The sequence below is a fragment of the Dysidea avara genome, chromosome 12 (genome assembly GCF_963678975.1).
Source record: "Dysidea avara chromosome 12, odDysAvar1.4, whole genome shotgun sequence".
Classification (NCBI taxonomy): Eukaryota; Metazoa; Porifera; class Demospongiae; order Dictyoceratida; family Dysideidae; genus Dysidea; species Dysidea avara.
In genome coordinates, this window is record NC_089283.1 from 14393774 (window position 1) to 14421698 (window position 27925).

At 37.5% G+C, this 27925-nt stretch overlaps 1 protein-coding gene across 1 annotated transcript; it reads left to right on the forward strand.

Moving 5' to 3' along the window:
- The first annotated feature begins 794 nt into the window (after positions 1-794).
- LOC136240921 (uncharacterized) lies at positions 795-27785 on the forward strand. Its single transcript, XM_066031986.1, has 10 exons — positions 795-976; positions 4294-4476; positions 16287-16408; positions 17243-17356; positions 17629-17700; positions 17753-17821; positions 18619-18769; positions 19602-19787; positions 19844-19948; positions 26489-27785. The coding sequence occupies exons 2-10, from the start codon at positions 4317-4319 to the stop codon at positions 27457-27459; spliced, it is 1950 nt and encodes a 649-aa protein (XP_065888058.1). The 5' UTR covers positions 795-976; positions 4294-4316; the 3' UTR covers positions 27460-27785.
- Positions 27786-27925: the final 140 nt, after the last annotated feature.

Here is a 27925-nt window from a genome sequence, read left to right on the forward strand (position 1 = left end):
ATTTCTGTGTCACAGAATGTATACAAACATGTGCGACTACTATCATGGTTTCTCTAACACCAGCCAATACAAAAAATGTCCATAGTTCAATATGAAAATTTCCACAGCAGTTTGCTGGATTTGCAGTTATACACACCCATGCAAATCTCAGGTGATTCAACACTTATATATATACAATCATGTTTGAACGAACATTAATAAACAAAGGCATTGTGGCAGTTATATAAGCTGTTCTAGTGATCAACTATCAACCAACCCTTATAGAGTCTTTCAACTTGACTGCATGTACATGTAAGGTGAGTATTACTAAAGGCAAAAGCCTATAGGGGTATCACCTACAAAAGTACAAGAAACACTGAAACAAAACAATCAACTACTGCATGACACATGCACATCATGCAGTGAATACAAAACAAGTTAAATCTTATAATTATAATACCGTCTTATTACTTAAATCTTATACAATACATAGATGTCACATACATGCATGCAGAGAGTAGACTATTAGGAATAAAATTCCAGAAATAAATACCATTAACAAAACATATGAGTAGAACGCTTGTACAGTAAAGAGGATCTTGTAGAAGAACTAGAAAATGTAAGGTATGTAGCTGAAAAAGTCCAAGGAAATGTGACAATGAAACATATCGTACATGGTCAGATGCTTCCAGCTAGTACGTATATGCATGGTTAAACTGTAGAGTAGAGTAGCAGTACCACAAATTACTTACCTTATTACTGTTTTGTCATGTGATCACGGGTGTCATCATCAATTTAGTTTATGATGTAACAAGTTAGTTGCAGTGACATGCGATCATAACTTCTCCTCTTTAAAAGTGAATGAATGGCTGGGTAGCCGCAGAATAAGCAAGGTGTCACATTTAATCACTGTCCAAAATCACCAATCATAGCTACTAGTAGCATTTGGGATATCTTCACTGAAGTAGCTACTTCTGCAGCTATACCGGCAGTGTAGGTAAGTTCATGTACTGTACACGTTTGCATGTAGTGCCACTTCATAGTTATCTGTCTTCATTTCTTTGAAGTTTTCACACAAATTCACAGTGCTGATAATAATAATAATAGGGCTTACACTCTAAGCCTAAGGCATCGAAAGTTTACTCACCTAGTTAGTAGCTAGCTAACTTCGTTGAAAACCCGATAGAAACGTAGGGTACCGGGAAAATGCCGGAAAAGAAAACCGGCGTTAAAGTATTAGCAGTATCGTGTCGGACTCAGCAAACAACTTGACACATCGTTTAAGAACAGAACACGAAACAAAAGGTAGTCTGCAGGGGCGGATCCAGGAGGATTCCTGAAACAGGTCAAGTATATGCAAGCAATTTTGCATTGACCTCAACTCTAATAGAGCAGTCAACTATAATTTTTTATATACTTATAATTGTAGCCACCCGAGAGCTACCAACAGTGTAAAACCATATCTCAGAGTTCCTAAGACCTGAACATTTTCGTGGCATCTATGTGTGTTATACTGTATGCTTCAAACTTTACGTATCTCCACCTCTTATTAATTCTTAGACTGCTCCTGATACTATGCCAGTACAAGCAAGCATATAGCAATTTCTAACATATTTTTTAAATGCAAACTTTGATTTTTTGGTGAAAAATTGCTACCAGATTCGACCTCAGAATACTCGAAATTATTTTCAAAAGTTTCCTGGGGGGAGCATACCCCAGACCCCCTAGAGTTAAGTGTACATGCAACAGACTTATCATCAAAATTCCAGGAGCCACCCTTCTAGTTCACAATCACAAGTGCCACAGATATGGAGTGTCTATTATCTAAACATGCAGGTACATAATAATAGCAATAATAATATTCTTAAGGCTCTTAACTCATAATACCTATCATACAACAGGAAATTGAGAATCACTCTAGTCTCTTTTCACTACCTTTGGTGTCCCTATTGTGTAGTCACTGTCACATCACTGTTAGATAGGGTCATAAAATATGGTGAAAATATGTTTCCCATGGGAAATGTGACTGAAGGGAAAGTTTAAAAATTCACTCTTCATCAACTTTAAATGTTCACAAGAAATCGTAGATCAAAGCATGTACTTTTGATACACAGGTGGGACTTTATGGGACACAAAATCGTTGAGATTATTGCCCAACCATAGGGAATTTGACATTCACTAAGCGCTCAAGTACATTTTGTTGCTATATGTACCTTCTAAACCATTGTTGCAACTGGGGCTTATGGTGGGGATTTAACACTCTAGATTCAGTGGTGGATACAGGGGGTTGCAATGGTTTCAGCTGAAACACCTCTAAAAATAGCGTGCACCCCTAATTTATTTTTTATAACTTGTCGTGTGGGTGATAAAATCACCACGAGTTATATATACATAGTGTATTATATTAGGACCTTTTCTATTGGTGAAACTTCATACCTTTGCCTTTGAAATCATCATTACGGTATTCAACAGCAGGTAGCTAGTAACCTTTTTTTTGGTCTTAAACTTACAACTAGGCTGAAGTTGAGTGGAACCTGAAACCCCCTCTGAAAATTTCTAGATCCGCCACTGAGATTTGCCCTACTGCATGTGGGGCATTCAGTTGACATTTCCTGTGTCAAATCTTGAGGGGGATGGTGGGGCAATGGGTGCATAATGGTCTCATTCCTAACAAATCACAAAAATATTGATGGGAAACTGTGATGTTGGTGTGGTTTAGGTACAGTAAATTTTGATGAAAGAAAAGTTGAAAACTCAGCCCCCACAGAAGTGGCTCTTCTAATGTCCTGTGAACGTCAATGCATGCTGAGGCTTTGAATAGCACCAGAAAGCAGTAGGATACACCGGTCACTGGTAGCTATTGACTTCCGTAGTCGCATACAGCTCATAGTACTTGGAGTTGCTTCTGGCCATCCATTCTTTGTGTCACTGCTTATTATACTGTATAACTATGTTCAATTAATTTTACTTTTCACCTATTTTTTCAGAGTAGGATATATGCTGCATGGGGGATGGTGGAGCAGGCCAAAAAGTGAGGGGCCAACTTATAAGTGGTAAGAATTTAGTCTTTTGTGACAGACAGTTTGTGTGAGGGTGGCAAACAAACCATCTGGTCACTGTTGTACACATTCTGTGACCTCTGCCGGAATGTTGGCAGAGCCAATCAGATTGTTTCATGCACTCTATGATGAAACAAACACTAATTTAGTGTAACAATAAAGGGTTAAATCTAGTTACAGACAGTTTTACAAAACTTTAAAGCCATAGAGTTAGGCTCTTGTTCCCCTAGTACTGAACTCTTAAAACCGCTAGTAAATTAAGGAAGGAGTAAACGATGGCCATGGTTTGCTATGGATTTGTGAAACAGCAGAATTATCAAGGAAGACTTTCAAGAATTTTGATTGAAAGAATCATTAAAAATGAAAAGGAAACAGCAATGTGAGCATTAAATATATGTGTGATAACTTTGGTCACATGCAACCACAAAAACTGGCTCAAAAAATGAAACCAGCATGCAGAGGTGATACATCTAATTATGCACTAACCCATGACTGTTCTATTAGAGTAGTTGACTGCTTTATTAGTGTATTTTGATCTTTTGGTACGAGGCTTCCCTGGCCTCCTGTTTCTACTGCTTATTATACTGCATAACTATGTTCAATCAATTTTACTCTTCACCAATTTTTTCAGAGTAGTATCACATAATTAGATGTACCACCTCTGCATGCTGGTTTCATTTTTTGAGCCAGTTTTTGTGGTTGCATGTGATCAAAGTTATCACACATATATTTAATGCTCACATTGCTTTCATTTTTAATGATTCTTTCTATCAAGATTGTTGAAAGTCTTCCTTGATAATTCTGCTGTTTCACAAATCCATAGCAAACCATGGCCATCGTTTACTCCTTACTTTCAGTACTAGGGGAACAAAGAGAAAGAGCCTAACTCTATGGAATTAAAGTTTTGTAAAACTGTCTGTAACTAGATTTAGCTAACTCTTTATTGTTACACTAATAAGATTAATAGTTAGTGTTTGTTTCATCATAGAGTGCATGAAGCAATCTGATTGGCTCTGCCAACTTTCCGGCAGAGGTCACAGAATGTGTACAACAGTGACCAGATGGTTTATTTGCCACCCTCACACAAACTTTCTGTCACAAAAGACTAAATTTTTACTACTTATAAGTTGGCCCCTCACTTTTTGGCCTGCTCCACCATCCCCCATGCAGAATTATATATAGATATGTGGCATGCCTCGTGTGATCATATATGCTATAGAGAGACGTTAATGTTACAGTATTAAATTCTCAATAGTGCCATTTTATAGCACAATTACAATGAATCACCATTTGGGAAAGAGCAGGACCTTTGCGAAGCAGGTCAAACACAGGATGAGGTCATGGAGTGGTGGGGGTAATACTGCTCTCTGGAAAGCAATACAAGCAGAGGAAAATGTAATCAAGTCAGCTAACAAGTTTGCTACTGCCACAGGCAAAGGTGAGTAATACTATAGGCATTGACATCAAAGGAGCCTTTCAATGGCCAGTGCACATACTCTATAAATCTGTATAAAACTGCCGAATTAACTCAGACATTTGAGTTCTGATATCAGTAAAGTAGTCTACAATTATTGTATACTGCATGTACAGTATATCAGTTTCAGCAGATTGAAATCAGGTTATACCTTTTACATTTAACTATATATTGCACCGATAAGAGATTGTGCCAATTATATTAACCAACTATATTGTTGATAGTGAAATTTATATAATGGCCAATAACTGATGTGATGTTTATGTTTACCAAAATTTCTTTGTATAAAATTACAATTTTAAACTATATTTTTGTCTTATTTTATTAAAACAGTAGCATCAGGTTCAGTAAAATTAATTGGCTAAATAATTTGCTACTAATTCAGTACCGATACTGATATTGCTAAAATTTGGCCAATTAACTGATTTTAAATATTTTTTTAACCGATTAATCGGTGCATTATTTATTGGTTGTATGCATAATGTTGAGTCCTCCCATTAATAAATTGATCATTGATGGCATACATGTGGTCGTTGAGCTTTTTACAGTATTTATAATGATTAAAAATGTCAGTTTATCATACTGAAATGTTTCTCTTTTAAACTTACCAATTACAATACTGTAGTATAAATACAAATGTACTCATTTGTATCACACAGTGTAGTAGTGCTGTATATTATGAGGTTTGTACTTTCTCGCAAAAATAAGCATGTATTGACTAGAGACCAGTCTCACAATATGCCTTGGCAGTATTGGTCAGGTATAATCAAGCCTAAAAGTGCCTTCATTGTTACCCAAAATGCTTCCAATAGGTTGTTACAAAGTTTTTTTTGTTCAGTGGAATTTTCTGTTAACTGACTGCATGACTGACTAACTAACTAAATGATGCCTTCAGACTAGCATAACTCAATAAAAACTAGGGATATGGGCTTGAATTTTCAATGTTAGATGTCACTTCACCTTGACAGGTGCCTTTTGGCATACTGTATGCAGAACATACAATGCAAGCATCATGGACATACCTTTGTCTTTCTTGTGTCCCATTTCCTTTCAATGAGATTGCAAGGTGTATATTTGTGGTTTGTGGTAACACATAATGGCTTCCCTGCTGACTATAAAGTTTATATCATCCAAATTTTCCATAATGACTGGATTGATTGCAAAGACGTCACTGTTCTTCATTTGTAATGCTGTGTAACAGGCTGAACATATATATATATATATATATATATATATATGATATTATATATAATCAGTGTTGGGCAAGTTACTTCGTAAAAGTAACTAGTTACATATTACATATTACTTGCAACTGAACTATTTAGTTACAGTTACATATTACCCATAAAATAAAGTAACTGTAATAATATTACATATTATATTACTTTGTGTCCACAGCCTTAAGCTGCCACGTGTGAAACTACCACCTTATCACGTGACATGATTGCGTTGTTGGACAATATGCAAATCTTGGTTATAAGTAAGAAGCTGTTCATTCAGTAGGCCTCGTTACTTCATTGTGGCTAGGCGTTACTCAGAGGATAACTAACGAGATTAGTAACTTCGTTACTTGTAGTAATAATATTACGTAATATTAGACTCGTTACAGTAACTATATTACTTAGGTAACGCGTTACATTTGTAAGTAAAGTAACTTGAGTTATATTACCTGTTTTTATAGCGTATTTCGTTATATTACTTTGTTACCACAAAAGTAATAATATTACGTAACGCGTTACTCCCAACACTGTATCAAGACACAAGGTAGTATGTCGTGCGGCCCAAGAAGCCGGCGCGCCACACCCGTGAGTATATTGACAGGAAGAACGAAAACGTCATTTTCACACCTTTGTATCTCGGTGATCACTTATCTGATTGGAACCAAATTTGCTACACAGTTGCCCGCCAGCAAGGGGAGACTACATTCCAAATTTGAAGGAAATCGCTCTAGCCATTTCCGAGATACGAGCTGCCAAAGTTTCTTTTTTTTTCTTCTTCGTTTTTTTTTACTTCGTCTTTTCGCACACTTGCAAACATTTCTATAACAAGCAAACGCGTACTCCGATCGTGAAATTTGGCACACAGAAAGGGAGACCAATGGCGAATCCTAGCATCAAATTTGATACAAATCCGATGAATGGTTCACTAGTTATGACCGATTATTCGCGTAAAACAAGATCGATTTGTTGTCACGCCTACAGGGTAAACCGCTTCATGGAATGAGTTGAAAATTGCTATGTAGATGGAGTAACCATCGTAGGAGTGCCTTTTGGTGGTTTGAAAGGAATCGAGATAAAGACCATGGAGATATGACACAAAACCCAACCTGTGTCACAATTGCACGATCGATTTTTATGGATAAGAAAAGTATTAGTTTTCACGCCTACTAGGCAAACCGCTTAGAGCAATGAGCTGAAAATCGGTGTATAGCTGGAATAATCTTAATAGAAAGTCCTTGCAGTAGTACAGAAGAATCAGATTACAAACCACTGAGTTATGATTCGAAAGCCAACTCCGTGTAGCAAATGCGAGATCGAGATACTCTAATAGAACAGTCACCCTAATAGAGCATTCGGCTAATTTATTTACTCCATTATAGAATTTTATTGCATCACAAGTTATTCTGTAGGGAGTTCAGCTGCAAACAGTTAATCTTATAGACAGTTCAGCAAGAAGCAAGTCACCAAGTGGAGAGTTAAGCAAATATATCACTATAGAGATTCAGAACATTACAAGTCACACTGAAGAAAGTTCAGCTATAAACAAGTCATGCACCCTGTAGAGAATTCAGCTACAATTAAGTCACTCTCTAGAGAATTCAGCTACACAGAATTCAGCTACACACAAGTCACTGTGGAGAGAGTTCAGCTACAAACAAATTACCCTTAAGAGAGATCAGCTACAAACAAAACACTTTGCAGAGTGTTCAGCTGCAACAAATCAACCTTTAGAGCGATCAGCAATGAACAAATCAACACAAATCTACCTGTAGAGAGATAAGCTAGAAACAAATCACCCTGTAGAGAGTTCAGCTACAAAAAATCACCCTGTAGAGACATCAACTAGAAACTAGACACAATGTAAGGAGTTCAGCTACAAGCAATCACCCTGTAGAGAGTTCAGCTAAAATAAATCAACCTGCAGAGAGATCAGCTACAAACAAATCACCTTATAGACAGTTCAGCTACTAACAAATTACCTTGTAGAGAGATCAGCTACAAACAAATCAACCTGCAGAGAGATCAGCTACACACAATTCAACTTGTAGAGAGATCAGTTACACACAAATCAACCTGTAGAGAGATATGCTAGAAACAAATCACCCTGTAGAGAGTTCAGCTAAAACAAATCAATCTGCAGAGAGATCAGCTACAAACAAATCACCCTGTAGAGAGATCAGCTACAAACAAATCACCTTATAGACAGTTCAGCTACTAACAAATTACCTTGTAGAGAGATCAGCTACAAACAAATCAACCTGCAGAGAGATCAGCTACACACAATTCAACTTGTAGAGAGATCAGCTACAAACAAATCACCCTGTAGAGAGATCAGCTAGAAACTAGACACAATGTAAGGAGTTCAGCTACAAGCAAATTACCCTGTAGAGAGTTCATCTACAAACAAATCAACCTGTAGAGCAATCAGCTAGAAACAAATCACCCTGAAGAGAGGTCAGCTACAAAAAATCACCCTGTAGAGAGATCAGCTAGAAACAAATCACCCTGAAGAGAGGTCAGCTACAAACAAATCACCCTGTAGAAAGATCAGCTGCAAACAAATCAACTTTTAGAGCGATCAGCAACAAATAAATCAACTTGTAGAGAGATCAGCTACAAACAAATCAACCTGCAGAGAGATCAGCTACAAACAAATCAGCTTATAAAGAGATCAGTTACACACAAATCAACCTGTAGAGAGATAAGCTAGAAACAAATCACCCTGTAGAGAGTTCAGCTACAAGCAAAACACGCTGTGGAGAGATCAGCTAGAAACCAATCACCCTGAAGAGAGGTCAGCTACAAAAAAAATCACCCTGTGGAGAGATCAGCTAGAAACAAATCACCCTGAAGAGAGGTCAGCTAGAAACAAAACACTTTGCAGAGAGTTCAGCTACAAACAAATCAACTTTTAGAGCGATCAGCAACAAACAAATCAACTTGTAGAGAGATCAGCTAGAAACAAATCAGCTTGCAGAGAGATCAGTTACACACAAATCAACCTGTAGAGAGATAAGCTAGAAACAAATCACCCGGTAGAGAGTTCAGATACAAGCAAAACACCCTGTAGAGAGTTCAGCAACAAAGAAACCACAATGTAGAGAGTTCAGCTGCAAACAAATCACCTTATAGAGAGTTCAGCTACAAACAAATTACCCTGTAGAGAGATCAGCTAGAAACAAACCACCTTGTAGAGAATTCAACTACAACAAATCACCCTGTAGAGAAGAAGTTACCTTGTAGAGAGTTCAGCTACAAAGAAACCATCATGTAGAGAGTTCGGTTACAAACAAATCACCCTGTAGAGAGATCAGCTAGAAGAAGTTACCTTGTAGATAGTTCAGCTACAAACAATTCACCCTGTGGAAAGATCGTGCTAGAAGAAGTCACCTTGTAGAGTGTTCAGTTACAAAGAAACCATCATGTAGAGAGTTCAGCTGCAAACAAATCACTTTGTAGAGAGTTCAGCTACAAAAAAACCGCCATGTAGAGAGTTCAGCCTCACCTTGTAGAGAATTCAACTACAACAAATCACCCTGTAGAGAAGAAGTTACCTTGTAGAAAATTCAGCTACAAAGAAACCATCATGTAGAGAGTTCAGCTGCAAACAAATCAGCCTGTAGAGAATTCAGCTGCAAACAAATCAGCCTGTAGAGAGTTCAGCTACAAAAAAATCACCCTGTAGAGAGTTCAGCTAGACGAAATCACCTTACAGAGAGTTCAGCTACAAAGAAACCATCATGTAGAGAGTTCAGCTACAACGAAACCACCATGTAGAGAGTTTAGCTTCAAATAAATTACCTGTAGAGAGTTCAGCTAGAAACAAATCACCCTGTAGAGAGACCAGCTAGAAGAGGTCACCTTGTAGAGAGTTCAGCTACAAAGAAACCATCCTGTATATAGTTCAGCTACATTTCAAATCACCCAGTAGAGAGATCAGCTGCAAAAAAATATCCTGTGGGGAATAATGGGCATGTAATAAATATATGTATATAATTTGTATAATGACTAATAAAATCAAAAATAATTGAAGTATTATATATCTTCTTTAAGTTCTTTTCTTCTTCCTGTAGTAAAGAAAAAAACACATGGGTTAAAAAAGCCCCAAAGCCAGCCATAGGCCGGCTTTGCATACAAAAAGAAGTGATATCTAATCAAAAACAGCCAAGCTGTAAAAAAGGTGCAGCCCCCAAAAAGGCCATGGTGAAAAAAGGTGTGAAATCCAAGGTGGCGGCCAAGAAATGGCTGTGATGGTAGGTTAATGGTTACATTTTAATAACGACAATTCAGGTGAATTTTGTGCCGCTTGGTCTTGGCACCAAATTCACCTGAATTGTTGTTATTAAAATGTAACCATTAACCTACCATTACAGCCATTTCTTGGCCGCCATCTTGGATTTCACATCTTTTATCACCATGGCCTTTTTGGGGGCCGCACCTTTTTTTACAGCTTGGCTGTTTTTGATTAGATATATATATCAAGACACACGGTAGTGTGTCGTGCGGCCCAAGAAGTCGGCGCGCCACACCGTGAGTATATTAACAGGAAGAAAGAAAACGCAGTTTGCACACCTATATAGCTCTGTGATCCCTTATCCGATTGGAACCAAATTTGCTGGAGACGTGCCGCCCAGTTCGGGGAGTCTACATACTAAAGTTGAAGAAAATCGCTCCAGCCATGTCCGAGATACGAGCGAACAAACTTTCGTTTTAATTTCTTCTTCTTCATCTTCATTTCGCACACTTCGCAAAATTCGCCATAAAACACGAATTCGTGCTCGGATTGGGCTGAAATTTGGCACACTTAAAGGGCTCATTAAGGCGGATCTCCGTACCAACTTTGGTAGGAATCCGATGAACATTCACGGAGTTATGACCGATTATTTGCATAAAATAAGGTCGAAGGTCTGTCACGCCTACAGGGTAAACCCCTTGGAGGAATCAGTTAAAAATTGATATGTAGATGGAGCAACCATCGTAGGAGTGCCTTTTGGTGGTTTGGAAGGAATCGGGATAAAGACCATGGAGATATGACACGAAACCCAACCTGTCTCAAAATTACGCGATCGATTTTTATGAATAAAAAACTATTAGTAGGCATTCCAGTATCCGAGATTTTTAAATAAAAAAATTCTCCGTATATTCCCCAATAGAACCCTGGCACAAAATAACAACTCGTGTTTAACTTGGGATTGCTCCGTCGTCCGAGCTCCAATGAGGATGAAAATCGCTGTGGGGTTTGTCCACACGCTGATCATCATGACAATCTTAGTTTTATCGTGCGCGTTACATATAAGTAAGTTTTGTGTTGTTTTGTAATCTTTTCAAGCCTTGTAATGTATGTAGAATACTTTAAAACTTTAAAAAACGTACTGTCGGGTGGAAGGTAGTCACTGGTGCTTACTTTAAAGTGCGTAGTTACTTCGCTCTGGTTAGCGATTTTCAGCTCCAGAGCAATTTTCTGATGGCTGTGTCGTCATCTCAAAAGTATAAACCACTTCAAAGTCGGCATAACAATGCCATAATTAAAACCGCAACTCCACCTTAGGTACTGTTGCATCATTGTGACACCTCCACTTTAGTTGTTTACCTTTATAAGTTGTTAACTTGATGTTTTTGCTTACTTGACATAGCCTCTTGCCTATAGGCATGCACCATTGTATTGAAGAAGTGTGCAGTAGGTGAAACATATTTGCTCACCACAAAGCATACAAAGATCGCTGAGATCTGATACAATCTGAAGTAACTCTCATTACATGTACAAACTTGCAGCTAGAAGCAACTGCAGTTTCAAGATAGTCCAGATTGCTAGATGGCTTCCTGATTTAATTGTGCCATTTTTCCCTTTAAATGTATGGGGAGCCCCGGAGAAAAAATGTACCTTTTTTCAGTTTTTAAGCACTATGCATGCCAAAGTAGCTAATTCCAGCCCAACAAACTATATATTTCTGAGATCAGCAATCAATACTCTATCTATTGAGCATATAAAAAGCCCATTTTTCCAAAATTTAAAAATTGGGCTGGAATGCCTACTATTAGTTTTCGTATCTACCAGGCAAACCGCTTAGAGCAACGAGCTGAAAATCAATATGTAGCTGGAATAATCATCATAGAAAGTCCTTGCAGTAGTACAGAAGAATCGGAGTACAAATCACTGAGTTATGATTCGAAAGGCAACTTTTTTTTTTTCCCGGGCTGGATGGACTGCCCTTGCCTACCACCCCCAGCATTCGAAAGGCAACTACATGCAGCAAATGCGATATCGAGATACTTTAATAGAACAGTCACCCTAATAAAGCATTCAGCTGCATTTATAATTTACTCAGTTATATTACATTGTAAGTTATTCTGTAGGGAATTCAGCTACAAACAAGTCACCCTGTAGTCAGATGACTCAGATCAGCTAGAAGAAGGTACCTAATAGAGAGTTCAGCTACAAAGAAGCCATCATGTAGAGAGTTCAGCTCAAATAAATCACCCTGTAGAGAATTCAGCTACAAACAAATTGCCCTGTAGAGAGATCAGCTAGAAGAAGTTACCTTGTAGAGAGTTCAGTTACAAAGAAACAATCATGCAAAGAGTTTAGCTGCAAACAAATCACCCAGTAGAAAGTTCCGTTATGAACAGATCACACTGTAGAGAGTTCAGTTAGAAAAAAGTCGTCCTGTAGAGAGATCAGCTAGAAGAAGTCACCTTGTAGAGAGTTCAGTTACAAAGAAACAATCATGCAAAGAGTTTAGCTGCAAACAAATCAGCCAGTAGAAAGTTCCGCTATGAACAGAACACACTGTAGAGAGTTCAGTTAGAAACAAATCATCCTGTAGATAGATCAGCTAGAAGAAGTCACTTTGTAGAGAGTTCAGCTACAAAGAAACCACCATGTAAAAGAGATCAGCTGCAAACAAATCACCTGTAGAGAATTCAGCTACAAACAAATCACCCTGTAGAAAGATCAGCTAGAAGAAGTTACCTTGTAGAGAGTTCAGCTACAAACAAATCACCCTGCATGTAGAGAGTTCAGCTACAAACAAGTCACCCTGTAGAGAGATCAGCTAGAAACAAGTCATCCTGTAGAGAGTTCAGCTAGAAAAAGTTACATTGTAGAGAGTTCAGCTACAAAGAAACTGCCATGTAGAGAGTTCAGCTGCAAATAAATCGCCCTGTAGAGAATTCAGCTACAAACAAATTACCCTGTAGAAAGATCAGCTAGAAGAAGTTACCTTGTAGAAAGTTCAGCTACAAACAAATCATCCTGTAGAGAGTTCAGCTAGAAACAAGTCACCCTGTAGAGAGGTCAACTAGAAACAAGCCACCTGTAGAGAGTTCAGCTAGAAAACGTTACACTGTAAAGAGTTCAGCTAGAAAACGTTACACTGTAAAGAGTTCAGCTACAAAGAAACTACCATGTAGAGAGTTCAGCTGCAAACAAATCGCCCTGTAGAGAATTCAGCTACAAACAAATCACCCTGTAGAAAGATCAGCTAGTCTTAGAAGAAGTTACCTTGTAGAGAGTTCAGCTACAAACAAATCACCCTGTAGAGAGTTCAGCTTGAAACAAGTCACCCTGTAGAGAGATCAGCTAGAAACAAGCCACCCATAGAGAGTTCAGCTAGAAGAAGTTACATTGTAGAGAGTTCAGCAGTTTAGCTGCAAACAAATCGCCCTGTAGAGAATTCAGCTACAAACAAATCACCCTGTAGAAAGATCAGCTAGAAGAAGTTACCTTGTAGAGAGTTCAGCTACAAACAAATCACCCTGTAGAGAGTTCAGCTACAAACAAGCCATCCGGTAAAGAGATCAGCTAGAAGGATCGCCTTGCAGAGAGGTCAGCTACAAAGAAATCACCCTGCTTCATCTTTTCTTCTTCCTGTAGTAAAGAAAAAAATGACAGGTTAAAAAGCCCTAAAGCCAGCCATAGGCCAGCTTTGGGGTAATACAAATACAAAAAGAAGTGAAATCTAATCCAAAACAGCCAAGCTGTAAAAAAAGAGTGCGGCCCTGAGAAAGGCTATGGTGAAAAAAGATGTGAAATCCAAGGTGGCGGCCAAGAAATGGCTGTGATGGTAGGTTAATGGTAAAAATTTTAATAACGACAATTCAACCAAGCGGCACCAAATTCACTGAATTGTTGCTATTAAACTTTTTAACATTAACCTACCATCACAGCCATTTCTTGGCCGCCATCTTGGATTTCACATCTTTTTTCACCATAGCCTTTCTCAGGGCCGCACTATTATTTTACAGCTTGGCTGTTTTGGATTAGATATATATATCAAGACACACGGTAGTGTGTCGTGCGGCCAAGAAAGCCGGCGACCACATATTTACAGGAAGAAAGAATACAGCTTTTTCACGCATGCATAGCTCCATGGCCCCTTCTCCAAAGCACACTATTTTTGCATTATAGCTGTCCCCCACTGAGGTAGGGTACGCCACACAGTAAATTTGATTAAATTCGCAACAGCCATTTGTGAGATATGGGCGTCCAAAATTTCGTTTTAATTTCTTCGTTTTTTTTTCTTCTTCATATGCCGTACGGGGGCTTCGATTTATTTTCGCACACTTTGCAAAAATTGCTATAAAATGTAAACGTGTAACTCGATTGCCTCGATCTTTCGCACAAATGAAGAAGGTGTAACGATGGATTCACGTACCAAGTGTGTTGTAAATCTGAGTAATATTCAAGGAGTTATGGACGTTTATTCACGTAAAAATAGATCAAACTTCTGTCACGGCTACAGGGTAAACCAAGTATAGAAATAACTTGAAAATTGGTGTGTAGATGGGCTGATCATCGTAGCAGTGCCTTTTGATAGTTTGAATAGCAATAGAGTTACAGCGACAAAGTTATAAAGCAAAAACTAAGCAAGTGTAAAATCGCGGGATCGAGATACTCTAATAGAGCAGTCACCACGGGGTAAAAAAGGTGTGCAAAAAATGTCGAAAAAAGAACCTCCCAGGGTTCGAACTAGGGACCTCCAGACCTAACACCTGCACCCTTAACCACTGAACCACTGCTACCTTGGGTAATCATCTCACTTATTTCTGCTTTATAAATGAAATATCTAGTTGAAATCTGCTTATAATCAAACATTTGTAATTTCATAGATCTACCAATAGAAGTACTAGATTGTTCTAGAACATTCTATATATATGTTCTATCTATTAGAAGTCCTCAAAAAAATGTGCACTCTATTAGAGTATTACCATAATATTATCAAATATTGAATTAAATCATGCAATGAAATACATTTATAAGTCTGTCTTCATTGTGTCTACATAGAAAAGAAGAAATGTGAGTGAAAACAAACCTCAAAGTCAGCCATAGGCTGGTTTTGGGACCTTGTAAAGAAGTGAAATCCACACAAAAACAGCCAAGCTGTGAAAAGATGGTGCGGCCTTAAACAGCCTGAGTGAAAAAAGTTGTGAAATCAAAGGTGGCGGCCAAGAAATGGCTGCAATGATGTTAATGCTAAAAATTTTAATAATGGCTGTGTGCATTGTTAAAATTTATTAGCATTAACATCATTGCAGCCATTTCTTGGCCGCCACCTTTGATTTCACAACTTTTTTCACCCAGGCTTTTTTAAGGCCGCACCATTTTTTCACAGCTTGGCTGTTTTTGTGTGGATATATATATATATATATACACAGGGGTGGATCCAGAGTTTGGAGTTGAAGAGCAAAAAAAAAAAAAAAAAAAAAGGTCACAGCAATAATGACTGCCCTTTACCAAATGTATTTACTATAAAGTATATAAAATCCTTATTCATAACTTCGTAAGTTAAGCTACACTGCCTCATGAATACTGTGACTGCTTTATTAGAGTGACTGCTCTCGATCTTGTATGAAATTTATTTTAAAGGGATGAAGGAAGGGGAGGGGGACACATGCCCCCTGCTCCCCCCACAATCCACCACTGATATATATATATATATATATATATAAACTGCATAATGGACGCTTTTTTCAGTAATTGATGTGGTTGGGTGTGCATTCAGATGCAAATTAACTTTATGTCTAGCACAATTCTTTCGGTATGGCCACTCCAAATAAACTCTCTCCTTCCCATCCACCACCCACATATGTTTACTGTCAGCACTAAGTTGTTCCATTATTTTCCAGTGTTTCTTTCATACTGTACAGGAACAATCTTCTAAGGGTGTCAGTATAGCTTGAAAAGCTGCCAGTGTTATAATAATGGAAATGGACCACACCCAAATGCAATATACATGAATTGAGGAAAGAAAACAGAGAATTAACACGAGTGGTTCACTGGTCATTGTTATGTTCCAAAAATAAATAAATAAATAGGTAAAAGGAAAAATAGTTTTTGATTAGGAAATATAGAGAATAAAAAATAAAACAAGGGAGATTGCCTACACCTGCAGAAAGTGCAGATATACCAGTGAACATTTAATTCCCATGGCTATAGATTGAAGCAGCACATAGAAATTAGTAGATCTGCAGGTAAAAGCGACCTCCCTTGTTTCAGTTTTATTTCTATGATCTCTAAGCAAACATATATAAGAGTTATGGACTTATTATTTGCAGCAACAGCCAGTCTTTTAAACTGGAGCAAACAGGAGGAGAACAATCTACTTGGTCACATATTTGGTAGAGTGGCAGAGTTGAACTGGATGTGGAAGAAAACCATTGATGAGTTTAATGATCAGGTACAGAGTATTAATTTAAGTTCATATTAAACAACAGTAAAGTCGAGGTACCATTACTTTGAATGCACATAATTTTGAAAGAGTGATTTATTATGCATGTATAGACATGCAACCAACCTTCAAATACAAGCAAATGCTTTATATTGTCAGTATTTCAAATAATATCAAGAGTAAACCATTATCTACTCTTGATAATATGTATAACTCTTCTGCTGGTAGAAGATAATTATAGCCATATACGTACTTAATGTTGATTTCATTATGACGCTTTAATAGTATCAGAGACCTTACAGGAGAGCTTTGACATAGTAAAATAATTTTATTGGCCATCACAAAGTTTCTTCTGTGAAACACTGACACTTGTCAATATTCAATAACTTGTATTGCCTTATAATTACAACTTAACAGTTGACTTGGTGCGCCTATACAATTATATAGTTTCATTAATCAATGTGCATTAATATGCTAGTAAAGCCATACATCAAAGAGTTTACAGGGACTGACAGTATGTAGCTATACGATGCAGTCCATTAAGATGTTGATATGATATCAGTGTCAAATACATGTATGATGTAAAAAGATTGAACCACTGTATTATAACAGTCAGCTTGCTAATAGAATAATTATTGTGCAGAAAGTTAAAATTTTCTGAGAGCGCATGCATGCTCAATGTGCTTCCAATACACTATTTACATCATCTGGGCCAGGATCCCAGTATATTTTATATCAGTTTTTGAATTTAAATTCATAACACTTTCCTCCAGTTTCATTTCAGACTCATGTTAATAATTAAGATATTACAACTGACTATAACATATGTTCATTATGTTGTAGTATTTGAACTATCTGCATCAACTTGAGACAATGTTTGAAAGAGAGAAGCAAGTGGAAGAGTACAAGACAGATGTCAAAATTTTGCATTCAAGATTAGAAAAAACTAGAAAACAGGTCAGTATGGAACTCCTGTACATTATAGGTATACAGTGATACCTGTGTATTAAGGACACCTTGAGACTGACCAAAGTGTCCTGATTTTTCAGGTCAGTTTTTCTTGGCTAAAAGATACTCTGGGACCTTACTAAATGTCCAAATTATCCTCAATCCTCATTTTCAAGTGTCCCAATAATCAGGTTCCACTAGTACTGTATAGACAATCTGCTATATGACAGGTGTACAACTATATTAACCAAGTTTACAATGTGCTACTGTTCTATGTACAGTTGCAAAATAGCAGTAAAAAATCAAAAGGAGACTCATCCTACATCACAGCACTAGAACGTGAACTAGAAACAGTTTAGTATGACATTATTGGCTAAGTTTCCTTGTCATCAAATTTTTTTATAGTTAACATCACACTACGATATTATGCAGAGAAGTCTGGTATCAACTCTTAATAAACTGGAGATAGAAAAGGTATGCCATAGTTATGTAGTAGACTAGTAGCTATGTGCCTTGCCAACTGTGAATAGAGTCATTCTACTGTGAATTGTGCGTTAAACTAGGAACTGAAGTATTGTATTGTTAACTCACTTGATATATTGAATTATTTAAATATTTTGATTGCAATTGGCATTGTGAAATTATATATGTGCCATAAACTTAAGCAACAAGATATGCCAAAACCAGAATGAAAGTGAAATATAATACTAGAATAGTTACAGTACTTGACTACTCTAATAAAGTAGATACATCTTGAGAGTTGTGAGGTGAAAAGTAAAATGTTGACAAGGGTTTAATAGCTATAATGGATGTCAATTACATGCATATAATACTGCTGAATATAGGTTTTTCTATAACATATTGTCAATATAGCAATAACAGAGCTGGCTAGACTGCCACTGAGCTAAAGAGGTTTCAACTGAAATCACAGAAATTTTTCTTTAGACCTGCCACTGATTTACGATAGTATGTTTGCCGTAGCTTTGCACATACAGTGAAACCTCAGTTATCCAAACCCCTTGGGATGAGGGGTGATCCATAAGTTTGAAAATTCTGAATTGTATATAAATAACATAAAGATAAATTTTTAAAAATTATCAGTATTTTCAACTATTCTAATAGAACAGTCACTACTCTAATAGAGCAGTCATTTCCGTAGTTTGGTTAACTGAGGTTTCACTGTAGTTAGCTAAATGTTACTCCAAAACGTACTGAAGTCATTGTTCATGCATTGAAGTGACAAAATATAGAATGCATTGTACATTCCTTAGGTGACTTATGTGAGGACAGCATTAAAGGAACAAGCACTTGCTTTTGTGGAATTAGCTGAAAAATGTCAGTCAATCTACTGTGGCCAACTAGCCATGGTGGCAACTATCCCAAAGGATATTGATATGAATTTCCTCACTAAAAATTATCGTAGTAAGTTAAGTTATGTAATAGTTGTAACATGGGTACAGGTGATTTGCCTGATATAATTATACATACAAACACAAGAACTGCAGGCCTGAAATTGAGTGCATAATGTTATATCAGGCAAATCGCAAGTGCCCATGTGGCCATGTCACAACTAATATGTAATTATATGTTCCATTTGGGAGACTCACCTAGAAAACTACAGGTATGCTTTGCAAGTTCATTTATATTAGGCCTTGTGAATTTTGATCATGGATAACCTACTGTATACAAATAACAAAAGGTGTTTATGTTACTGGTAGCTGTAATGACAGGATTATAAAGAAAGCTTTGATGGCAGAAAACTAATCCACAAGCTCAATGTTCAAAGTTTTTACTTTTATAAGCCATGGATAAACTAGTCATGAATATGTTTACAAAACTAATTGCTGAATTACATATAATTGTTGGCTTAGTAGGTTTTGGAAGAACTCTAGTGCCTGAGATTGAGATAGTAAAAACAATTCAATACTTTAATAGAGCAGTCATGATATTCTAAGAAGTGCGGCAACCTAGCTCTATGTAAAACTAGTTCATTTGTATGCACTTTTGATACATAATTGGGCTATCAAATTTGACTACTTGAGATTTATGCTACATATCCTCAGATCCCCTACCTTTGGTAGTTACTCTGTGCCCCACCTAATTAGAGAGTCTAGGTTTTCCCAACATGAATAAAGGGATAATTATTGAGGCAATGTCTGAAATTAGCACTTGGAGAATACTATACTTTGTTGCAAGGCAACCATGCACATGGCTAGCTATTTGCATTTCATTACTGTAATTCTGTGCTTTATAGCCTTACTCAGTGGCATTTACAACAGTGTCAGCTCAGTGAGTAGAAATCTAGAGTCAGTACCACCACCTGATGGAGGAATTGGTGCACCTGAAGTAATCATGGCCCAACAGTACCATGGTTACCATGAATCACAAGATTATGGATCACCCAAGGAATTTTACTCTACCACCACCACCACTAAAACAGGTGAAGGATGACTGAGTGTGAAATTTTAGACTTTCATTTTGGCATGCATGATGCAGGAGATAAGAAGATATCAGTTCCTCCAAGGAGCCCACAATCACTAGAAAGTGCCTTAACCGCTTCATATGTAACTCCAGATGAACTGTTTGTACTGAAATCGTCTTGTAAGTTGTAGGTATCAAGACACACGGTAGTGTGTCGTGCGGCCCAAGAAGCCGGCGCGCCACACCGTGAGTATATTGACAGGAAGAACGAAAACGTCATTTTCACACCTTTGTATCTCGGTGATCACTTATCTGATTGGAACCAAATTTGCTACACAGTTGCCCGCCAGCCAAGGGAGTCTACATTCCAAATTTGAAGGAAATCGCTCTAGCCATTTCCGAGATACGAGCTGCCAACGTTTCGTTTTTTTTTTCTTCGTTTTTTTTTTCTTCTTCGTCTTTTCGCACACTTGCAAAAATTGTTATAACAAGCAAACGCGTACTCCGATCGCCTTGAAATTTTACACACAGAAAGGGAGTCCAAAGGCGAATCCTAGCATCCAATTTGGTACAATTCCGATGAATGGTTCAGGAGTTATGACCGATTATTCGCGTACAACAAGATCGATTTATTGTCACGCCTACAGGGTAAACCGCTTCATGGAATGAGTTTAAAATTGCTATGTAGATGGAGTAACCATCGTAGGAGTGCCTTTTGGTGGTTTGAAAGGAATCGAGATAAAGACCACGAAGATATGACACAAAACCCAACCTGTGTCACAATTACGCGATCGATTTTTATGAATAAGAAAAGTATTAGTTTTCACGCCTACTAGGCAAACCGCTTAGAGCAATGAGCTGAAAATCGGTGTATAGCTGGAATACTCTTCATAGAAAGTCCTTGCAGTAGTACAGAAGAATCGGGTTACAAACCACTGAGTTATGATTCGAAAGCCAACTCCGTGTAGCAAATGCGAGATCGAGATACTCTAATAGAACAGTCACCCTAATAGAGCATTCGGCTAATTTATTTACTCCATTATAGAATTTTATTGCATCACAAGTTATTCTGTAGGGAGTTCAGCTGCAAACAGTTAATCTTATAGACAGTTCAGCAAGAAGACAGTCACCATGTGGAGAGTTAAGCAAATATACCACTATAGAGATTCAGAACATTACAAGTCACACTGAAGAAAGTTCAGCTATAAACAAGTCATGCACTGTGTAGAGAATTCAGCTACAATTAAGTCACTCTCTAGAGAATTCAGTTACACAGAATTCTGCTACACACAAGTCACTGTGGAGAGAGTTCAGCTACAAACAAATTACCCTTTAGAGTGATCAGCTACAAACAAAACACTTTGCAGGGTGTTCAACTGCAACAAATCAATTACCTTTAGAGCGATCAGCAATGAACAAATCAACACAAATCTACCTGTAGAGAGATCAGCTAGAAACAAATCACCCTGAAGAGAGTTCAACTACAAAAAATCACCCTGTAGAGACATCAGCTAGAAACTAGACACAATGTAAGGAGTTCAGCTACAAGCAATCACCCTGTACAATCACCCTGTAGAGAGTTCAGCGAAAACAAATCAACCTGCAGAGAGATCAGCTACAAACAAATCACCTTATAGAGAGTTCAGCTACAAACAGATTACCTGTAGAGAGATCGGCTACACACAAATCAACTTGTAGAGAGATCAGCTACAAACAAATCACCCTGTAGAGAGATCAGCTAGAAACTACACACAATGTAAGGAGTTCAGCTACAAACATATTACCCTGTAGAGAGTTTATCTACAAACAAATCAACCTGTAGAGCAATCAGCTAGAAACAAATCACCCTGAAGAGAGGTCAGCTACAAAAAATCACCCTGTAGAGAGATCAGCTAGAAACAAATCACCCTGAAGAGAGGTCAGCTACAAAAAAATCACCCTGTAGAGAGATCAGCTACAAACAAATTACCCTGTAGAGAGATCGGCTACAAACAAATCAGCCTGTAGAGAGTTCAGCTAAAACAAATCAACCTGCAGAGAGATCAACTACAAACAAATCACCTTATAGAGAGTTCAGCTACAAACAAATTACCCTATAGAGAGATCGGCTACAAACAAATCAACCTGCAGAGAGATCAGCTACACACAAATCAACTTGTAGAGAGATCAATTACAAACAAATCACCCTGTAGAGAGATCAGCTAGAAACTACACACAATGTAAGGAGTTCAGCTACAAATAAATCACCTTATAGAGAGTTCAGCTACAAACAAATCACTCTGTAGAGAGATCAGCTAGAAACTGGACACAATGTAAGGAGTTCAGCTACAAGCAAATCACCCTTTAGTGAGTTCAGCTACAAACAAATCAACCTGCAGTGAGATCACCTACAAAAAAGCACCTTGTACAGAATTCAGCTACAAACAAATTACCCTGTAGAGAGATCGGCTACAAACAAATCAACCTGTAGAAAGATCAGCTACACACAAATCAACTTGTAGAGAGATCAGCTACAAACAAATCACCCTGTAGAGAGATCAGCTAGAAACTAGTCACAATGTAAGGAGTCAAGTAAATCACCCTGTAGAGAGTTCAGCTAAAACAAATCAACCTGCAGAGAGATCAGCTACAAATAAATCACTTTATAGACAGTTCAGCTACAAACAAATTACCTTGTAGAGAGATCGGCTGCAAATTAATCAACCTGCAGAGAGATCAGCTACAAACAAATCAACTTGTAGAGAGATCAGCTACAAACAAATCACCCTGTAGAGAGATCAGCTAGAAACTAGATACAATGCAAGGAGTTCTGCTACAAGCAAAATCACCCTTTAATGAGTTCAGCTACAAACAAATCAACCTGCAGTGAGATCACCCACAAAAACGCACTTGTACAGAGTTCAGTTACAAACAAATCACCCTGTAGAGAGATCAGGTAGAAGAATTCACCTTGTAGAGAGTTCATTTACAAAGAAACAATCATATAGAGAGTTCAGCTACAAAGAAATTATCCCGTAGAGAGTTCAGCTAGAAGAAGTTACCTTGTAAAGAGTTTAGCTACAAAGAAACCATCATGTACAGAGTTCAGCTACAAAGAAACCACCTGTACAGAATTCAACTACAAACAAATCACCCTGTATAGAGATCAGCTAGAAGAAGTTACCTTGTAGATAGTTCAGCTACAACAATTCACCCTGTAGAAAGATCGTGCTAGAAAAAGTCACCTTGTAGAGTGTTCAGTTACAAAGAAACCATCATGTAGAGAGTTCAGCTGCAAACAAATCACTCTGTAGAGAGTTCAGCTACAAAGAAACCGCCATGTAGAGAGTTCAGCCTCATACAAACCACCTAGTAGAGAATTCAACTACAACAAATCACCCTGTAGAGAAGAAGTTACCTTGTAGAGAGTTCAGCTACAAAGAAACCACCATGTAGAGAGTTTAGCTGCAAACAATTCACCTGTAGAGAGTTCAGCTAGAAACAAATCACCCCGTAGAGAGATCAACTGGACGAAGTCACCTTGTAGAGAGTTCAGCTACAAAGAAACCATCATGTAGAGAGTTCAGCTGCAAACAAATCACCCTGCAGAGAGTTCAGCTACAAAGAAACCATCATGTAGGGAGTTCAGCTACAAAGAAACCACCATGTAGAGAGTTTAGCTGCAAACAAATCACCTGTAGAGAGTTCAGCTAGAAACAAATCACCCCGTAGAGAGATCAGCTGGACGAAGTCACCTTGTAGAGAGTTCAGCTACAAAGAAACCATCATGTAGAGAGTTCAGCTGCAAACAAATCACCCTGCAGAGAGTTCAGCTACAAAAAAATCACCCTGTAGAGAGTTCAGCTAGACGAAGTCACCTTATAGAGAGTTCAGCTACAAATAAACCATCATGTAGAGAGTTCGGCTATAAAGACACCACCATGTAGAGAGTTTAGCTGCAAACAAATCACCTGTTACAGAGAGTTCAGCTACAAAGAAACCATCCTGTATATAGTTCAGCTACATTTCAAGTCACCCAGTAGAGAGATCAACTGCAAAAAAAATCCTGTGGGGAATAATGAGCATGTAATAAATATATGTTTATAATTTGTACAATTACTAATAAAATCAAAAATAATTGAAGTACTAAAATTCTTCTTTAAGTTCTTTTCTTCTTCCTGTGGTAAAGAAAAAAACACATGGGTTAAAAAAGCCCCAAAGCCAGCCATAGGCTGGCTTTGCAGTATACAAATACAAAAAGAAGTGATATCTAATCAAAAACAGCCAAGCTGTAAAAAAAGGTGCGGCCCCCATAAAGGCCATGGTGAAAAAAGATGTGAAATCCAAGGTGGCGGCCAAGAAATGGCTGTGATGGTAGGTTAATGGTTACATTTTAATAACGGCAATTCAGGTGAATTTTGTGCCGCTTGGTCTTGGCACCAAATTCACCTGAATTGTTGTTATTAAAATGTAACCATTAACCTACCATCACAACCATTTCTTGGCCGCCACCTTGGATTTCACATCTTTTTTCACCATGGCCTTTATGGGGGCTGCACCTTTTTTTACAGCTTGGCTGTTTTTGATTAGATACTTTTAACTGCAGCATTTTAATTATCACCAAACAGTGTTACTGCTATCAATATATCCATGCAAAAGCAGCCAAACTGTGTGGCCTTTAAAGCCCAGGCAAAAAAGTTGTGAAATACAGCCATTTCTTGGTCACAACCTTTTATTTCACAACATTTTACCCACATTTTTGTAGGCTTTGCATTGCATTGCAAACTTTATTTGACTATGTTAAAATGGTTAACAGAGTGCACATATTTTTGTGGACTTCTACATAAAGTTTCATTCTTCATTGGTAGCTAGATCTATGAAATTATATAAACTTTTACTAATTTGCTAGAATTTTTATTTATAAGGTAGAAATTAAGTGAGCTGATCAGCTGTTTACTGATAAAGGGTTTGGGAAATGGGTATGGAAGTCCCTGGTTTGAAAGCACAATTTGTTTTTAAATTCACATTGACTGTTCTATTAGAGTATTTCAACCCCACAAATTTGGTTTTCTTCTTATACCTCTGTAGCTATTTGTTTTAATTCACAAAATTTTTGAACCGTGATTCTGTGCACAGACTGATTTTCAAGTTAGTGATTTACCCTGCAAATGTGACAAAATATTGACCTTTTTAATACAAAGAATCATCCATAGCTCCATGGACATCCCATCAGATTTGCTAGTATGTGAATTATCTTTAATGTGTCAAATTTCAAGATGATCAAACTATGCAAATGCTTTTCATAAGGGTTTTTGAGTATGCAGCAAAAGAATCTAAGTCCCCCAAAAAATAAAGAAATTAAGTCATCCTTTGAGGGCTTGCATTAATTTTCATGAACGCATATTGCAATCTTGTGCAAATGTAGTATGTGGGATGCTTGCTGAAGGAGGAGGGCATTGCAGCATAAAATCTTGTATTTAGAGAAGAGACAACAAAGCTATACGTACACGCCTGTATGCATGAAAATCACACATTTTTTCTTCCTATCATTGGTTGTCATGTGATGTGCTGGCTTTTTTGGCTGCATGACACACTACCATGTGTCTTGATATGTATTGTATATTGAATACAAGTACACAGAAAAATTTGGAATTTTCAACTAGGGTAGGGACCATAGCACATCGATAAAAAGTACTGAAACAAGCTGGAGTAGTGCACGATGTTAAATCACAGTAAAACAATAAAAAGTGTTACATCACTACTGTGTTCAAGATACCATAATGGAAATGTACAGTAGGGATATAACACTTCTTATTGTTTTACTGTGATTTAATATCGTGCACTACTCCAGCTTGTTTCAGTACTCTTTATCAATGTGTTGTGGTCCCTACTCTAGTTGAAAATTTCAAATTTTTCTGTGTACTTGTACAATTACTATCATACTGTACGATAGCGCTGAGAACAAATGAGTAGAGGTGTACCGATAATCGGATCGGCTATAATATCGGCCACCAATATGGCAATTTTTACCAATATCGGTATCGGTACAGAACAGCAGGAGGCCGATATCGATACCGATATTTATACAGTAGCAATAGTTTGTACATAAACGGATTGTGCATTGGTTTTCTACATTATTCATGTGGCTCTTTAGTGCCAGTGGCTTATTGTTCACTCTGAAACAAGCGCTACGCTACGAGAAGCCATATAAATACACGCGATTCTACTGTCTGTTGCTGGAAAGCTTATCACAGACACAGTCTTTATAAATGAAGCAGTTATAGAGTAGCTACCTTGTAATAAAAAGAAGGGTCACAGGATAACCAAGGAAACTTGCTGTCACAGTACCAGCTTTCTCACAAACCATTAGAATGCAGAAATATCCGTATAAGGCTTCATGGGAGTATACATAAAAATGTTTGTGGGTGCCTAATTGTCTGGATTGCACAATAGAAACCCAAGCTGTGTACCACCACAGACAGAGTATAGCAATGAATACATGCACATGTTGTTGTAGGGTAGGTAAATGTACACTTTTAACTATAATGCAAATATCGGATCGACTATCGGTTATCGGCCTCTTTTGGTGGCACCAATATCGGATATCGGTACATGCCAAAAACCCATATCGGTACACCTCTAGAAATGAGAGTTCCTATAACATTAGGAACTCTCATTTTTTACTTTATACATGCAGTGAAACTTTCATTGTGCTTACTCCCACTGTTTTACTGCATGCAGTGAAAAAGACAAATGATGCTCATGACTATGAAGGAGTATACCTCTCTGTTACATTTGATGCACAAGCTGATAAAAGTGAGGAACTCCTGAAATCAAATTTAGTGAAAAGTTACTCTGACAATGAGATACATTATTACAGCAGTAGTTCAAAAACAAAACCACTGGAGTCAGAGGACAACAGTTTGTCTGGAGCTTTAACAGCATCCCAATATTCTTGTGCATTCCATACCCTTGAAGACCAATCACTACCACCTATACCTACCAATGGAAATTATGTACCAATGGCTGGTACAATAGTAGAGGAAGCCCTGCAAGAAGGTGAAAATAAAACATTTGCAAGTGCAGCATCTAACATCGATGTGAAGTTTTGTAAAGAAAACAACCCTGAAGACTTCCTACCAAAGACACCTTTCCACCTGGTAACTTATAGTTTACAAGAATCTGATTATGAAAGCATTTATTGCAAGCCTTCACAGCTTAATTCATCTTTGTCTCTGTCAAGCTCAATGTTAGAAGTTTCCAATAAGTGGAAACTGTCTGAAGATTATTCTAATCCTGATGGCTGTTACTACACAGCACTTCAATCTATCGGGATGAACTCATACCAACCAAACAACCCAGACACACAAGACCACAATCACCAGGAATACAAAGAAGACTATTCACCTAAAATCAACTCACCATTGCAGCAGAGAAGAAGGTTTAGTCTTGATTCATCCATTGATAATTTTGGTAAGGACTTTCAGCAAACACAACATCTAGTGAAGTCTGGATCATTCAATAATTTGCTACACTCTCCTATTGGTATACAATCAATTACACCATACCAATCAAGTAATCCACTATCAATTAATGATGATTGCAAACAAAAGAACTTGAAAAAACACAATAGAGGTAAACGTTATCTCAAAATGTTTAATTCGCTGCCACCTACTTTGTTCAAGAAGAAAGCTCCAAAACACTTTACTTAGTTATGGGTTAGACCCATGTGTATTTTCATTTTAATGTTATTTTGACTAGTACTGCATAATATAAGAGTGCTGTGGTGTAAACTGTGTGCTTTTTATTACTTACTTTAAACAGTGTTTTGGCCCACTTTATTAATTGTATGTGTGTGTCATTGTTTGTTCTGTTTTGTAATTGTGTTGTAGCTACAGTAGCTATATTTTTGGTTGTTTTTGTATTTTTTTTATTTACTTACGTGTATGTACTGTGTTCCTCTAGGCAAGGAAGAATGGCTGTAGCTTATAATATAAATCAAATCAAACCTATGTATTACAACTGTATATATTTACTAACTACTAAGGTACTATTTCTTGTTTATCATCAGTTGGGTAGTAGCTATTTATAGGTTGCATGTAATATATATATTATAAGATGTTACAGCTATTTGCATGCACATGCGTGTACCACAAAGTGAGAAGCCTTTATCTTAAG

Bases quoted from the DNA above. Each gene is read 5' to 3' on its own strand.
- LOC136240921 (XM_066031986.1), top strand. From the start codon at position 4,317: ATGAATCACCATTTGGGAAAGAGCAGGACCTTTGCGAAGCAGGTCAAA. The intron at 17,822-18,618 runs GTATGCCATAGT...TACATTCCTTAG, and splicing joins ATAAACTGGAGATAGAAAAG to GTGACTTATGTGAGGACAGC. The intron at 18,770-19,601 runs GTAAGTTAAGTT...TGTGCTTTATAG, and splicing joins CCTCACTAAAAATTATCGTA to CCTTACTCAGTGGCATTTAC.